This window comes from Rhipicephalus microplus, chromosome 10 (genome assembly GCF_043290135.1).
Source record: "Rhipicephalus microplus isolate Deutch F79 chromosome 10, USDA_Rmic, whole genome shotgun sequence".
Lineage (NCBI taxonomy): Eukaryota > Metazoa > Arthropoda > Arachnida > Ixodida > Ixodidae > Rhipicephalus > Rhipicephalus microplus.
Genome location: NC_134709.1, coordinates 8,759,895 through 8,777,627, shown reverse-complemented (window position 1 = coordinate 8,777,627; position 17,733 = coordinate 8,759,895). Strand labels below are relative to the sequence as shown.

Genomic DNA, 17,733 nt, shown 5'->3' with positions numbered 1-17,733 from the left:
TTCCCGGCGCAGCACAAGCACATACGAGGCTGCATCGGGTGGCCTGTCGTCTTTGTCATTTTGGCCTTCTTCATGATTCTTGTTGTTCACGTATATATATATATATATATATATATATATATATATATATATATATATATATATATATATATATATATATATATATATATATATTTCATTATTTTACGAAGAGATGTACATCTCCATCAGCCCGATTACGCCCACAGCTACGGCCTCACCCATGTTACACCAGTCAACAAGGTCATGAGCTTGCTGCTGCCACTCTATAGTCGCAAAATTTCTTATCCTATCTGCCCAACTAACTTTCCGTCGCCTCTTCACCACTTGCCTTGGTTTGTAATCTAGTCTGTGATCCATAACGACCAGCGGTTATCATGCATTCGTGCAACGTTCCCTGCTCATGACCATTTCCTCCTCTTGATTTCAATTATGATGTCCTTAACGAGCGTTTAGTCCTTGATACACTCTGTGTTTAGAAAAAATGTTTAACAATTTCGGGTACTTCGTACCTAACTATGGGAGAGCCCTGAGCCATCCCGCTAAAAGAAGCCAACTAAGTAAAGTACACACTGTTGTTTTTTTTTCCCCTTAAGGTTACACCAATCCTTTTTCTTTTCGCTCCTCGCTGCGTCGTCCTCGAGTTAACTTGAACCCTCTCAGTTATTCTCAAGGTTTCTGATCCGCAGACAAGAGAGTAAAATGGCCTCCAAATGATGTTCCCGTGTCTGAGACTCACAACAGAATGCAGAAATGAATGAATTAATAAACTTTTTTCCAAATGTCGCAGTTTCCTTCGGATGAAGCGGAGCGAAAATGCAATTAATCCCGGTCCAGTCCCACCCTTCTCAAGGAACGGCTCGAAGAGTCAAAATACTTTTTTTTTTTTTTGGAGTGTAAACAATGCGTCACAGCAACACCCTATTTATTACCCGCTTCTTCTCACTCTATTTCTCCCAGTTAGGAAGATGCGGTGAACAGGTCAAGATAGGTGGTCGTCGAGCAGGAAGGAAAGCGAAAAATAGCGAGAGAAAATGGACCGACCAGAACTACAAGCACCGCGGTTGTGTGACTTCCACGATTGAAGTCGACGCATTATGCGGAGGATCGTAATTATCCTCGCCGCTGGTGTCTGAGCATTCTTCTGCGAGCATTAAAGACGGTGCGACGACTGCCATTACTGCGGCTATGATGATGGCGCCGATGACACCATTTGATACTGCCTGCAGTCGCCAGGGGCCGCATCTTTTCACCGACAGGCCGCGCAGCTTTCAAACGTTGCCGAAACTGCCGACACGCTCTCATTCCTTTATCTGGACACTGCCTCGATGACACGGTGGTGACATCACCCGCTATTCTAGCGTAATTGCTGTGGTTATACAGACCGCCATCACTGTCGCATCTGTATAGATTGTAGCGACGCTCCACTTGAAGGCGTATATCTCGTAATGTTTCGCTTGCGTTGTTTGCTTCGGCACTGTACAACTGTCTCGCGCTTGCTGCGGTCAGGGCAGGGCTGCTTGATTGCGTTGTGTCCTGCATGTTCACTTTATGTTGTGTAGGTAACTCTGTGAAAGAAGCGTGGATGGCGTGTTACAGTAGATTAGTTCCTACAGTGCCTGCACGCTAGCAGTTAGACCAAAGTTGTCGTGGTGGAAGCACAAAAGATTTCATATAGGCATCAGATTACCGCGCAAGGAAAAGTGTTAATCTTGTCTCCATCCGAATTGCGTGTAATTGCTCCTGTTGTACGATGTAACGGAATCCACGATCCACCTTCCGCTATTCACGGTTGCGCTATAGAGCACACAATTCCGGGCTTACGTGTACCCGAATCGCTTGCATGAACGCTTGATAGGAAGATTCGCCAACTATAGGTGTGTGACAGGTGCTTTACTTTTTGCTATGCTTAATCGACTTCCCAGGCTGCTTATTATAGTAGTTGAAATACACGTCACCTGCAGCAAGGTATGTCAAGTTGTATCCCCAATCAGTGCAGCGGCGCAGCACTGCTGAAGTGGGGGGGAAGCGGCATTCTACTCGATCAGCAAACCTGTGGTGCCCTCTCTTGTGCGGCCCCAAAGTTACGTTGTGGGATTCCAAAACGTTTTCAGCAATTTTTAGTTGATAATCGTCATTGATACAAGATTATTTCTGTTAATTATAATTATTTAGGCCTTACTGGTCCGTTTTACTTGATTCTGGGCATTTCTTTCCCTGTTATGACCTGCATTGAGTGCTTTCCTGTGAGCGTGATCACGCCACATGAGATGGATGGACAGGCCGTGCCCCTAAAGTGCCTCTCATTTCGAACATTGTTTCTTGCACGAATGCTTTGTACTAGAGAAGAAGACAGAGTCAGTACACGTTTACTAAAAGTTGCACCATCCCATTGTTCCTAACACACAAGATCTTCTGAGTAGGTATAATATTTAACTAGGTGGCTGTAAATCAAGGTATAGTTTAATTAAGTTATAATAGACGACCGAAGTCCAAGTGTTAAACTATACTATTCAGGCTGTGGTGTGTTATGGTCACCGTGGTTATGACTATTGATTATACACGTTATAATACCAGCAATAAGAAGAAATGAACACGGGCTGGGCACGTAGAACATGGGCAGTATAAGAACTGACTGTATTCTAAGAAAAGGCAAACGTGTGAGGTGGAGGCATAAAATGAGGCGGGCAGGTGAGGTCAAGAAGTTCGCAGGTATAACGCGACACCAAAAAGCACAGGGCCGGGTTGATTGGACAAACATGAAAGAGATCATTGCCCTTCAGTGGGCCTAGTCATGATGATTATGATGAATAACAATACGTGTTAGAGAGAATGATCACTCAGTGACCAATGGAACCTGGTCGCTCTGGAAAAGTCAGAGTTGGATATTACCGTCATAGCAGAAAAATCTTTGCAAGCGGTTCCTATTGCTGCAATTTGGGAGAAGCAGCTAATACGCAACAATAGTTTAATTTGGATGAGCTAGTCAATTTTCGTTGTATTCTAGTAACAGCGCGACAACGGTAAGAAGAGACAAAATGAACACAAAAGAGCACCGACAGTCAACCGGTTTTATTGAAGTTGCTACGATCACTTTTATGAAGAATGGTTTTGGTAGCCGCATGGCCGTACACTGCAAAGAATGTAAGTGCAGTCCTCTGTTCCCAAAACACGATTTTTAAAGAAAGCAAGAATAAAGACTGAAAGAGAGATAATCAAAGCATTTTTTTATATAATAAAGGCCACGGATCTATGCCTCAGTACACCATCACTTCTCGTTTCCACGAGAGAGTATCCTTTTCTGTTTTAAGAATACTTTTCATGGCCACACATGTGTCATCGCGCAGCAGTACTGCTGTTGCACACTCCATGAAAGCGGTCTCAGCACCTTCAATAAATTCAGTTGACAGTCAGTGCTCTTTCCTGTCTATTTTGTCTCCTCCCGTCGTCCCAACCAGTAAAATAGGCTACGCGCAGGCGCAGTTGCTGAGGGCCGATGGACACAGGGCAAACAGTGAAAACGCGTTTTCGCCTTTTCACCCCTGTCTCTCCGTCCGCCTTTAATAGAAGAAAGCAAAAGTGAAAGAGTCAATGCAAACAGGACAAAAGAAGCGCAAGACTTACGATCGTCGTGAAAGTTCCGCCTCCCAATCCTGTCGGTGGGCTTGTTCAGACATTAATTTAGAGCAGCTTAAGTTTGGGCAAGGAAAGTGCCTTCGCTTGCACACTGACTAAAAATGACGACACACGCGTTGCACAAGCAGCGAAAGCGCATACGTTGCGAAAGCTCGTTGGTCTGGCGCTTCTTCAGCGATGCAACCGATCGACAGGTGAAGTTTTAAGCGCTCGGGGCTTCCATAGAAACAAGCTCTGTCGAAAATGCGCGTGCCCATGAGCCGGAAAATTTACTGTTTCGCCTCGAAGGCCCGCCGCTTTTGTGGCCTTTCGTGAGCTGGTCTTTATCTCGGCGTGATTTTTATAACAACGTAATCGCATCAGGAGCTTGTCGACACAAAAAACGATTATCGACAGACGCATTCCTGGGTGTATGGTAATTACACAGCTCGGTGAAGTTTTCCGAAGGTTTTTTTTTTTACATTTAGTTTCTATTTATGGCGTAGTCGTCAAACTCGAGGTGGCGTGCCTAAATAGCTGGAATTTATTGCTTTTGTTTTTTACTCGTCTCACATTCTGTGAACATGCGCACATGGTGAGTTAGATTGCGCGTCACTCAGCGAAATAAAAACATTCTAGATTCGCTTTGCACGCGACATTCGTCGGGGGATCAATCCAATACGCCATCGTTGTTAGCTCATATCGAGAAATTAGGCACATTTTCTCCATCGGTCTTCTTTCATCCGCGCACAAATGTACAAGTCAAGCTAATGTAGATGTGGGCTCATGTTGCTACACTCAAGCAGAAGTCTTCATTGCTGTGTTTACTATTATTGAGGGCTTTATTATTATTATAATGGCTTAACCGACATTTCGAAATTCATCGTTAGGCCGATTATACAATAATGTAAAACGCGTGTACCGAAAGGGTCATGTTCATCAACTTGAACTGATCAGTGCAACACTTTTCAGGCTAAGACAGCATTGTGGGCCCTTTTAGAAGAAAAAGTACACCTTGTTAAATTTATTTATTATTGACACCTGTTCATCCTAATTTCAGAAACCAAATTAACTTTGTGCATATTCCAGCTTTGCCGTGTGTTTTCGAGCGTTTGATCATTCGGACGGACCCCGGTAAAGCTTGGGCCAAGGACCGAAATTTCCCAAAATGACAAGTATAACTAATAGAAAGCGCTTGCAAAGATTTTCCTGCAATGACGGTAATATCCAAGCAGAATGCAGTGAAGTGTATATAGCGTCCATTGTGTGACGAAGAACAATATCGTGGCGCTTTTGTCCTCCGCACATTTCTCATCGGCGAATCACAAGCATTCCAAGCTGGTCACCGCAAATTGCGTCATCAGCGGTAGCCACTGACTAATAGTGGCTGATGATATAGAATAAACGTGACTTTGAATTAGGTAATCAAATACTCTCTCGAGGCTTATTCCCATATCGGCTGAAGGAATGATATAAAATCAATGGACCCGTTGTGTGTGCTTCGTCGAGGCAAAAACGAGAGGCAAGTACCGTGGTTCGCCTGCTCACCCAGCAAAGACACAAAGGAAGCACACCAGTCTTCGTTTCGAAACGACGCCTATAATTCACTGCCTCCTAGTCTCGCAACAACCTAAGCCTAAGAGCTGTAACACCCTCCCCTGCTCCATGTAGAATATCATGGCCGGCGTTTAGCGTTGCTTGTGAGCACCAAGTGGAGCAGGTGCGTCGCCCCATCTCGAGGGGGTTGGGTGGAAGGCAACAGCAGAAGCAGCCGCAGTATACCAAGGGCGTTGCGTGTATCCGGTGGCCATGGCGGTGGCTCGGCCTCCCCTCATTTCCACCACCTCAAAACTTCCTCGCTTTTGGTGCTTTTGTTTTTGGTCAACTGCGGGGTGACCGCCTCTACTGGGGGCTCTTCCGCCCGGCAGGCAAAACTGAGACCTGCCCCTTCTCTCCGCTGCCGCATGCAGACGGGGATCGCACCTGCCGTAGCAAGATGGTGGGCACAACGCAAGTGGGGCACTGCTAAAAGGAGGCGATGTCTAAGTTTGGGAGGGGAGAAAGTTTTCAGCCACGGGCGTGTATTATCACTACATTTGTGATAGGCCGCCTCTGAGTGAAACAGCGATGCGTTTTAAGATGGCCGGCAGTTGGAAAGCGGCATACCGAAGTTCGTCAGATAAAAGAGCGAGAAAGTTTGTTCAGCCTTGCGTTTCTGTTTTTGACAAAACTGCAGACCGGGCGAGTTGGCGCATTAAAATATTGTATTGCTATATAGCACAGCTCACTTAGAGCATGAAGAAAAGGAGCAACACTGAAGAAGGAAAACGCAGGTAACAAGGCAACACAGACAACATCCCGTTGCCTCTGTTTCGCTTTTTGCTGTTGCTTCTTTTCTTGCGTTTCCTTCTTCAGTGTTGCTTCTTTTCTTCATGCACAAACTGAGCTGTGTAAAAGTAATACGATATTGCGTTTTAGAGGCAACGCCGCTTCATCAAATTGAAGGTCGGTATGGCGTGCCTGTGACTAACAGTTGCCAAATATGCGAGAGTAGCCGTATTTTATGGTCTACTGTCACTTCGCATCCACTTTCATGCGAAATGTACTTGCATCGTGCACTAAAAAGATATACTAAAAGAAGGAATATGGCTATTCATGCGCAATGTTCAAACGTATAAGGCAAATAACGCGGTGTCACAGCCCATGCAATGCTGCGGCCATGGTGAACATTTTGGTAAATTTTTGTTTGATGTTCTGTGGTATTCTGATTACGTCTTGGTCGATAGGCATAATATTGCTGAGCGGTTGCCATACCACGGACAAAAATTTAAGAAGCGAGAATGCGTCATGAACGGAATCGGCAAATATCAAAATGATCTTCACAATTCGCTACGTGGTTCATTTTGAGCGACCACTCACATCACCCGTGAACACACAGGCTTTATTTACACTGCTTCTTAGAATTGCGTCTACGTTTGTAAAAGTGTTGGTTGCATGCATGACCACATAGACAATTGGAGCCTAAGAAATAAATGTATATGGTCCACCTTTAGCCATCGCTTCTCCGTCTAGAAAATTTGAATACATGTAATAATATCTGGGGTTCTACGTCCTAGAACCACGATATCAGTATGGGAGACGCTGTAGCGGAGGGTTGTGGAAAATTCGGCCACCTCGTGCTCTTTCACGTGTATTGACATGACACAGTGCCTCTCCCGTTTCACCTACACTCAAATGAAACCACCGTGTTCAGTATCAAAACCACAACCCCCAGATCACCCTACTGAAACGTTCCGTATGCGAGTCCGATAGTTCCATATGTTTCCATACGGAAACCAAGTGTTTTCCATATATTTTTGTAAGATTCTTACAGAAACATGCGGAATCATTGGGCATCGCATACGGAACGTTTCAGTAGGACAGTAGCACAGCACAGTGACCACTGATTCATCATGGCGGAGTATTTGAGTTGCTGATCGTGCCGCACAAGTATTTTAATACAACGAGAATACGCAAGCGCTACATACGCTTATGCCTTGAAACCATGCTCGCCCAGTGCATCCTCTATATTTGCGCTGGCTCAGCATATCTGGCAGAAACGCCATGTCCTCCAACTGCAGTAATACGCAGCAAAGTAACTACTGAACAGGCAAGGTGCTTTAATACTAAAGCATGTGTTTTGATCAACATTTTTAAATTATCATCCGCCCTTCGGTATAGGGTTAGGAACAAACGTTCGACAATTTAGAGTGCGGTGGAGTACTCTATTATAGGAGAGCAATAAGCGGTACCGACGTCAACAGAGCAACAGCGAAGAACATGTGCTTGGAAAAAGTGTTCAGCGATATAGAATACTTCGTATTCTACTATAGGAGGGCAGTGATCCACCCCAGAACGCAATGTCTTTAGAAATACTCGGTTAAACCTGTGTTTAGAACAAATGTTGGGTGATTTAGAGTGCGAAGTACTCTACTGCTGGAGAGCAATAAGCTATCCCAGTATCAGTCGCTACAATCGATTTACAGTACCTAGAAAGGGATGACAAATCTGTTGACGCCTGTGTGTTTAACGATTTATAGTACATAGTACTCTGCTAAGACAGCGCACAGAACCGTCCCACTGTGTGCTTAGAAGAAGTGGTTAACGATTTACCGTACTCTACTACGGGAGAGCTGAAAGCCGTCCCTTGACGACATTCGGTATCATCCACTGATGCAGCTCTTAGAATTATATACTTCAGGCTGCAAGTCGTTTAAATTACCCAAGAGTAATTTAAACTTACCGATGCACATTAGGGAAGCTGGTTTATGGCATGAAACTTGAACTTTTGAACAAATTTTGAGAGAAACTTCGGGGTTAATACTGAAGCAAATCAAAGACTACAGGCAGAATCGGGTGATCTTTATTTTGCCACTTGCCTAGTGCGTTCATTAGGAGGGAGAATGCACGCACGCTCAGAAGTGAAACAACTTGTCACAGCTATTTCACGTAAGCCAAGGGCAGAATCAGCTCGGTTCAAAGGAGGTTAAACACAAAGTGACTAGTGACGAGTGGGCGAAACTAAGTCCTAAAGTCCGTACTGTCTACATTGAAGTCGCCGGATAGTATAAAAAGTTTGTGCTTGCAGGCGTTTTTTTTTTAACAGAACAACAGGGGTTCTGTTGCAATTGTGAATAATATAAAACTGTTGACAGGAATTTGATAGTTAGGAGCTGTTCGGAACTTGAAACAAAATCATATTTTTATAATCTCAGATATAAATTTGACGCAAAATTGATAGAATACCCACGCAGTGAATGAAAATGAGTCGGGCGAAGCATTCATTCATCCGTCCGTCTGTTAGTCGGCCTCCTCCTGTAACACTAGAACATGCATCGGACGGATGCATGACAAAAAAAAATACTTTAGAAATAACACAGTCGTTCCGGCTCCAGTACGGGAGCCTTGTTTAGCCCCCGTACCGGTGCCGAAACGCCTGTGTTATTTATGAAGTGTTTTTTTTTTAAATGCGAATGTATTTCTTAGTCGGGCTATGTCAGGCGTCCGTCGGGATCTGTCCACCACCCTCTCCCATAGAAATTAACAGCTGCGGGCGCGCGCGTCATTAGGAACCGGAGCCCGCACAATGTCACGCTTCGGCGTCGGCAACTGTCAGCAACAGCTGTGGGCTCACGTGCTTATCCTCGCCCCTAGCAACCTGATCCCCCACCTCTTGACTGGAACGTGACTTGATACGGCCTCAATGCAGTGCGTTTGAAACGCGTTTGTAGCGTTTCTTTAACCATGCTAGCTATTAGAGGTGGAAACGCATACCACGTTTCTCACGACAGAAAAACGCCCTGTTTGGTTGATGATTTGTTGATTTGTGGGGTTTAACGTCCCAAAACCACTATTTGATTATGAGAGACGCCGTAGTGGAGGGCTCCGGAAATTTTGACCACCTGGGGTTTTTTAACGTGCACCCAAATCTGAGTACACGGGCCTACAACATTTCCGCCTCCATCGGAAATGCAGCCACCACAGCCAGGATTCGATCCCGCAACCTGCGGGTCAGCAGCCGAGTACCTTAGCCACTAGATCACCGTGGCGGAGCGCCCCGTTTGGTGAACGGCTGCATGGTGCAAGAAAAAAAAAAGAAAACACTATTCTTTGAACGCTGGTTTCTCACGTGCGAAACGCCGTTATAGGCATTTGCATTTCTTCACGATTTTTTTAAGGAGGTGGGGCCATTTTTTGGACGGCGTTTTTTTTCATAGCATTTGACCATGATTGCTCCCGACCAAATGATCTTTCGTCAACCTCTTGATTTGATGTCATGTTACTTGTATGTGAAGCCCCTTCGCTTTCCTCTGTCCGCGCAGGAGCCAGCGTGGTCATGCGGGAGGCTTGCCGCAATGGCGGACCTTCTTCGGCATCTTCCCGCTCCGAATTCCGGGACCTTGGGAGGAAGCGGTCGGCGCCGGTGGTGCCGCTGGAAGTGCGCGCCGCCTGTTCTGGGCAGCAGTGAAGCACGGGGTCGACACTATCACGCCCTTGCTGTGACGTGGTGGACCTGCCGGAGGAAGTGGAAATGGCGGGCCCAGACCATGTGCCGACCCTGGCCGAGAGGCTCTACCAGGCAGCCGTGGCGGGACAGACGGACACCGTTGTCGAACTGTGTCGCATCGGAGCGAGGATCGAAGCGGATGCGGTAAGCATAGTGTGAGAACTGTACCATAAATAGAAGGCAGAACAGCGGTTTTGATATTTGCATTTTACGCCTGCAAATAGAGAATTCAAAACGAAAGAATTCAATAAGAAAGTAGAGGCGCAGTATAATTTCGATGCCTGCTCCAGGCGACTCAAATTATTTCCTGTCTAGCCTAAATGCGGAAACCTTAATAAACTCGGGCTGCCGTACGTTGTCGTCGCTGGGCATAACGCAGACAAAACCACGTATAAGAACAGAAAAATAGAGCAAGCAGGTAACAACTAGAAAGAGTTAGAATAGTAGAAAATATATTACAAAAAAAAACAGGAATACCAATGAAACACAGCAAAATAGATTAGGGGTGAGAAAGAAATACATAGAATTAACGAAGAAAAAAGACAGAAGAAAAACAGAATGAGAGAGGAACAAATGCAGCAAGAAGAAAGAAAAGAGAAAACGGAATGAAAAACAATAAATATCGCAGCATATCCACGGAGTGAATGATGATGAGTGGCACGAAGCGCACGTCCGTCCATTCGTCCGTTTGTCCATTCATTCATGCATGCGTCCATGCGTGCGATCGCGTTTGAGAATGCAGAGGGCGCGCTAGTAACACCGACGAAACACGAGCCAAAGAAGCCGAGCGCAAGCGTCTCCAATGTGGCCGCCGCTATGCTTCGTCCATGCCCCATCAACGATACGTCATGTACAGTGACTATCCAGGAGACTGAGAGAAGCAGTCTTTCTTCTCGTACCCAGGCACTGCCCGCACCGCAGCTAATCGGACAGTAACGGTACAGCGCCATCTAGAATATTCTCACTCAACCGCAGTTTGTATGTACTTCTATAAGACAGCGCCGCCTATTACACTGTTCGGGAGATACTGACTTCTTTTCTTTCTCGTCTCTTCTTTTCTCGGTTACGTGTGACGCATGACACGGTTAGATTAAAAGGAGCTTCGCCCCTTAAAGGCCACCTTCTGCCGCACTTCTTCGTAGGCTTGGCGCCATCAGGGCACGTCTGCCTTAATTTTATCTTCTTGAAGATTATATAATGCACCACTGTTACTGAAAAGTCTGCACTTAAGGCGTGGTACGGATGCTGGGCTATTACAACGAGCGCTCTTCTCTAATAGTTTTCTGGGTGTAAGCCGTAAAAGCGGGTCACAGTAGGCTGCAAGGCTGTGTAGCTTTGGGTTGAACAATGTTTTATATATCCATGTGCGAATACATCGTATGGGTCATGGTGGTATATGTCTGGTCTGCATAAAATGTCTCGATGAGGATGAAGACACGATGAAAGTTTCACTCGGAATAACGCCATTTTGGGCATGCCGCTGTTCTTTTCAAGCCTCCGGTGGTCAACACGGAATGAGGATGGGTTGAAAACGGACTAAGACAAGCGTTAAGTGCGCGTAGCACTGCTGACCGCCTGTTTTCACGCGGTCGTTTTCTTACGTCGCTGTACGCTGAAAATAATTTCTCGACGAAGATAAGGTTAGAGAATAAAACAAAATGTGCTTAGTCCGAAATAGCAGGAGCCCTTTGATATTCCTGCCCGATTTCACGAATTCAAGATTGAGTCATTCATATTTTAATTATTTAAATGCGTTGAATATGCATTTTACAGAGTATACAAATATTCATTCTTTGTTATTGTTTAAATTCCAAACGATGCAATACAGAAAACGTACTAAGCAAAAGTTGCTCGTAACAGCAAACATATCCAATGTTTTACGACTTACAGACTTGACGACATTTGTTTATTAGTTTTGTTTACATCGCTTAGAACACTGAGGCCCCTTCATGAAAGTCATGTAGTCAAGAGCTCGTTGTCCTTCAAGTTTTTGAAAAGCGTGTGCGAAGTAAGTGCATATCCCACGCCGTAATTAGAATCCTGTCACAGCAACAAAACAGAACGCAGAAAGCTCATTGTTTTTATGAACAAAGTAGTGTAGTCCAAGTTTCGACAAAAACTTGTCAGGCGAACGTGAATCATTGAAGAAATGTGTTTATTTTTCTGTGTTAAATGTGCTATATTTGTGTTTCTGTTTTAAATAAGTATTATTTTGAATATTTTCAGTAAAGAATAACATTTTCGTCAAAATCTCAAAATCTAAGTTTGTGCTGACTACACGTAAGTTCAAGTTACTACGCTCCTCTTAGTCAACTGAATACGTAGTCCTGGGGACGTTTTAAATTATCGGTCTATTTCATATTTGAAAAAAAAATGGCGCATTATGACACGATGCTTCTATTATTATTGTGAACCAACCGACAATAATGACAGGGGAAGTGTATGGAATGGTATTAGAACTTATTGTGATGTAAATACGAAGAAAGAAAAGTGGACGACAAGATAACTTGTCCCCGGCAGGGTCTGAACTTGCGACCTTCGAATAACGCGCCCGATGATCTGACACTGAGCAATGGTGGCGGTCATCTTAACGGTGGTTTAACGGAAGGTTATTCGGAGTGCGCTCACGTTCGCAGTGTCGCGATACCCTCGCACGTTCCCGTGCAAACCGCGCTGCGTAGCACGTGCGGGCTGGTGTATACATAACGACCGACGACACCCGCAGCCGCAAAGAGGACACGTGACCTACTTGCAACAATGGCCGCCACACGAAGCCTTTCACGCGTGCGGACCCTGGCACGCTCATCAACGTCATCTTACATCGTGTTCCCCGGGCGTTGAAGCGGGTTGTGCGATTGTGCGGTGGGGCATCTAAGTATTTGCCTTGGTCGAGCACATCTCGACCTGGGCGCGCCGCTATATTTAACCGCCGGGGCGCACACCTTGTGGACCTCCGTACGTGTCAGAGCTACGCACACAAACGCCGTGTGTGTGGTGTGGATGGTCGGGTCAAGCCGGCCGCATGGGATAAGCATTCTTCGTAACCACTGGGACAGCGGTTTGTAGAGGGGCGTATCGTCCCGCCGTACACTGAGTTTTGTTGTTCGCGCGCACACACACGTACAATACCTGCCATGACAGGACGCGATAGAAGATTCTTATCTTATTCTGCCCCATTCGTCATCTATAGTATAACTGTACTATAACACATTTGCGAAAGTACATGGTGACTCACTTATAAAATCTCGGAAGTAAGTCTGCTCTAGACAATCATGCCACAAGGGTGTAGTCACTGTTCCTATAGCCCGCGGACCTGCAAACTTTCGTCTCCTATTTTGGGCGAAGTCTGTAATTTAGAAAAGAAGAAACAATTGTCTATACTCTAGCTGCAGGAAATCAAGTAATGGTTCTTGAAAGCGGTGCCGGTGTCACGGCGCTCACAAACGATCAGATACAAGTGCAGCGCTCTTTGACTAACCTAAATGGTATTAAGAATAAATAGTAATAGCGAACGCTTTCTTTTCCGTTCACAAGTCCCTATACCGGGTTACGAGGCTCAAGATTGACAAATGTGCTGCTGTACTGCTGCTAATTGCGGGGTATAATTACGATGGCGTAATTTGCAGGGTATAATATACCATCGCAACACAAAGTAACTCCCGCCAGCTATCTGCGTGGGGGCTACCAAGTAGTATGCGCGAACGTCTTTCGCGACTTCCAGACTACCTTACGAAGGGTCTAAAAAATTTAATTTTTTCAAATATATGAGGATCTTCTCTAATCTCATCATGAAAAGATCAAGAAAATGTGGTCGAAACATATGAATGATTGTATGACCTCACTGAAAATGCCTGCCTCGAATATCAAGGAATAATCCTGCCGTTCCTTCATGGTGGTGCAGAGAGCGTTACGAAGCGTGGCTGAAGGAATATTTCGCATCTAGATCGCGAAAGACTGCTAATGCGTCCTGGCGGTGATGTATCCTGAAGGGCGCATGTGAGAGGGGAGGGCTAATTGCGGGCCAGCAGCTCCCCTCCAAGGCTGTTACCTTTTTCACTCTCCTGGCGGCTCTCTTGTGGAACCCTTTTTCTTTTTACCTTGCTTGATTTTCTTTCGTTTGAATGCGTAAGCGTATGTGCTTCCTTATATCCTGAATACAAAAGATGGAGGCAAATCCCTATGATACATGCAAGGACCAAACGTTGAGCCATTGGGCAAAAGGTCAATTTATAACGACAAGAGTTTTTTGCCGTTAACGATGAGCTAAGGGTCCCTACGCTTGCCCGTAGAGATATAATGACAAATGGTTGCAGACCACCGCAGAAAATGTAGATTAGGGTGGCGGGAGAGAAAAAAAAATGAAGATGATGTGCTGAAAGCGACTGGCATAAATGAAAATGATGGGTCAAACATCGAAAAACGAACACGGACCCCAGGAGTCTGGGATGTTCCGATAAGCTTCGAGAAGTGGGTCGTGTGAGAGGCGATTCATTTTAAAAGTACCGGCAGGCCCTGGCGCTTTTAAGCACTGAGGTCCAACTGTGAATTCCGTGTTGATTGTGTGCTTTGGCCCTTATCTGTACCATTTACGACTTTTTATATGTGTCACGTCGAGACTCTGGACTAACTGCACACATCATCTACCACCATAGGTTGTTTTATAAAACAAGCGACATTTATCACCCTATCTAGTTAACTAAAGGTTGCGCTAGGTTATGCTATGCTGAATTTGGTAATGTAAAATAGCCTTCAGAATACCGTAATGGGTGTGCTGATGTCAGGGTCCGGTGCTACTGATTGGCTCAGCCGGCAGTTTTGCGACTCCTGTCAGCTGACAGATCGGCCAGTGACCGACTTCGACAAACACGATCATTTTCTACTACCTCCAACCTTTTTCAGTTTATGATGTGAAGACGTTTTTTTTTTTTACCCTCTTTATGTCGTTCTGGTCGCGCCATCTCTTACCTACACTTCACGGAACCTTACCAACCATTCCAGCTTCTCACCTTACTGAAGCACCAGATCGAGTTTCATTTCTTTTTCTTCCTACTGGTCTAGCTGTTAAAAGCAGTGTTTATATTTCCATAACTTTGTTATTGCTATTTTTGTCATAGTAGTTGCTGTATACGTTGTGGTTGTGTTGTCAAAATTAACAAGTGAACAGTTAAAAGACAAGAAAGAACTGAATTGTTTGGTACATTCTGTCGAATACATTCTGCTGACACCCGAATGGCGGTGATGATGCTGCTGAGAAAGTGAAAGACAGTAGCTTAAAATAAACACTGTCACTAATTCCATTCACGCTCTGGAGTGAAAAAGTGAACGGATATTGGAGACCAACCCATCAAATTCATTCAAACGAATAGACGTGTGTCTATTTCGACCGTTTCTTCATCACTGTTTTCACACTATTATGACGTTAGTCCACGCCTTAAACCTTATAAAAAACTCTGCGTGCGCGTAGCACCTCCGTGTCTTGTCTTTCTTGTGCCGATAGGTGTTAAGACGGCATGTCAACAAGTCCAAGTTCATCTTCCCATCAGAGAACAGACTGTGTATAGGAGAAATGGCGCAGTGTTGGAGTTGATGTTATTGAAGAATCTCCAAGAAGTGAGCGTGATAACGTGTGTAAGCATGTGCGCTCATATACCTCCCCTCTCGCGCAGGAGGGTCGCACGGCTCTGCACATGGCCGCTGCCAACGGCTACGTCGACACCGCCCGAGCTCTCATCTTAGCCGGAGCCAAAGTCAACGCCCTGGATGCTGTGAGTACACTTTGTCTATATTGCCACGCGTGCTGCTTTCCTTCTATTTTCGTGTTATCACCCCCTTACACGTGTAACTGCTGCCTTGCGCAAAGCGCGCCACAATGACTAGAAACTCTGGATAATCTAGAACGTTCCTCTATACATGTATGCTAAACGCGAACGTAGGAGTTCGTTCTGGAACTTACACTGCCGCCAGTAGTAACACTGGAATCTTCGATGATACATGTGTAAAAGCTAGCGCCGACTAACCGCTTGTCAGTTTATACCTACGACCAACGCTTTGCCCACCGATATTATTCTATAGCGTGCATCGCATGCTTGCCGTACTTTGAGTTTTCGTATAACGGCCACAAGTCCAGCCTAATAAGAACTTTCAACTTGAAGAAGCCAACTCCTGCCTTCGTCCACGTCATGACCAATAACAATGTGCCATTTAAAAGTCTTCGTCCACAAATTGAACGACCACCTCATTGCAAAGCTGTCAGGGCTCTTACTTTAGGTGGCATCACTATCAGCCGAGCATTATACAGCGTCAGTAGCGGTACAGTACATATCATTGGGCTGACACGCACATCACCTTTATCGCTTTGATATAGCTACTTGTGACTGTTTTCATTAACTCATAGAGAGCGAAACCTGAGGAGAGGCGGTGGAGATGAGGATGTTGGTATCAAAGGCAGGCATATCGACCGCAAGAAGCGGAAGTTGATGAGGAGTGCGCTGATGAAGAGGAGGCAGCGATATTTCGCCGGAGGAAAAGAAAAGATGGCAGGCCAGAGCTAGTAGTGTGCTTTTTTCAGCTGTACCCTGCTTGCGCAAAGGATAATTGAGAGAGCCGAATGATGATGATAATAATGACAGGCAGAACTGATACTTGTGATTTTTTTTTATTTCGATATACTGACGAGAATTGGGAGCGCAAAAACACACAAACTAGAGGACAGGATGGGCGCTTTTGCACTCGAAATTGCCGTATAATATATATATATATATATATATATATATATATATATATATATATATATATATATATATATATATATATATATATATATATATGTGTGTGTGTGTGTGTGTGTGTGTGTGTGTGTGTGTGTGTGTGTGCACCGTCTTGCTGAATTTCAAGTTTTCTTAAATCGATAGGGCTCGTTACTCCTAGTGCTGCTATGAGTGAAATCTCACATAACAACACTACGTACCTAAAGTTCGAATTTAGGCCGCCATATTGAATGCACCGGTGCCCACACCGCTCTTATGCTGTCTCTTATCGCAAACATGAGAGTGAGCTCTTGTACATATCGGTCCCATACATCGGAGAAGAATGATATAAAAAGCCCGAAAAATCTTTTGGGCGAGCAAAGTTATGGCAGAGGTATGGCTGTTGTGCAACCGCTGACGCCATCACAGAAGCCTTAAGGGCCTATCGCAGCGGGTGCGAACATTTCGAAGAGGAAATAAACGGCGCTACCTTCTCGAGAAATCTGGGCATACAAGTGAAAACGTATCGCAACGGCCATCAGGGAGCGCGTGCGCCAAAAACTGCGGCGTGTACGCCGAACGCACCAAGCGGATACAGGGCCACCGCTTCAGCGGCGTTGCGTTATCGGTTATAATTTATGCTATATCACTTGATAACGAGCGAGGAATATAAATTATGAAACATAAGCAGGATACGCGACCATGAGCAGTCATCTCAGCGTTTGCGCATGAAAAGCATGGGAAGCGAACGCTGTAGGGAGAATGGAAGACACGGTCAAGGCGGGATTGCAGAACGAGAACTGAAGGACATTGCGGCTAAGACGTCCGGTGTGTTGGGAACGAGAGAGAATACAGAGTGGGGGCATTCCAGCGGTTAGAGAGGCTATAGAGGAGTGTACCGAGTGTGAGGAATGATCATAACCACTGCCTGTATGCGTGTGTCGTGGCCACCTGGCGAAGAGGTCGCAAAGACGAGCCGAAAGCGTACGTGTCTCGCATATTAGGCTCAGGAAGCGCTATGCCAAGGAGAGGGATGTGAAGACTGACCAAGCGTTTTGATTTCGGCATGGAACACGCATATATTGGCTTTTCAGCACACAGATGGCACATTAGATCGGCTCTTTCTTCATTGACTTCATTGACTTTTTTTTTAGACTGCGGCTGAGTGTTGCATACACGCGACGATACTTATGCATGATATGACATGAGCAAAATCCTAACTGCAACTTGTGTAACACGCCAGAAACTATTAATCACATCCTGTGTGCGTGGCCTTTATACGCAGTTGAAGGACAATATCTTAAGTGC

General features: G+C 45.3%; 2 protein-coding genes across 2 annotated transcripts in view; one reads left to right on the top strand and one right to left on the bottom strand.

The window, feature by feature from the left end:
- The window catches only part of LOC119181229 (rho family-interacting cell polarization regulator 2-like), a 336,392-nt gene that overhangs the window by 189,593 nt on the left and 129,066 nt on the right, over positions 1-17,733 (bottom strand). The window lies entirely within an intron of this gene.
- The window catches only part of LOC142774558 (uncharacterized), a 76,331-nt gene continuing 68,162 nt past the window's right edge, over positions 9,565-17,733 (top strand). The window contains exons 1-2 of the mRNA XM_075874994.1: positions 9,565-9,823; positions 15,346-15,444. Coding sequence (XP_075731109.1) covers positions 9,704-9,823; positions 15,346-15,444 — 219 coding nt within the window. The 5' untranslated portion in view covers positions 9,565-9,703. The remainder of the gene's footprint in view (positions 9,824-15,345; positions 15,445-17,733) is intronic.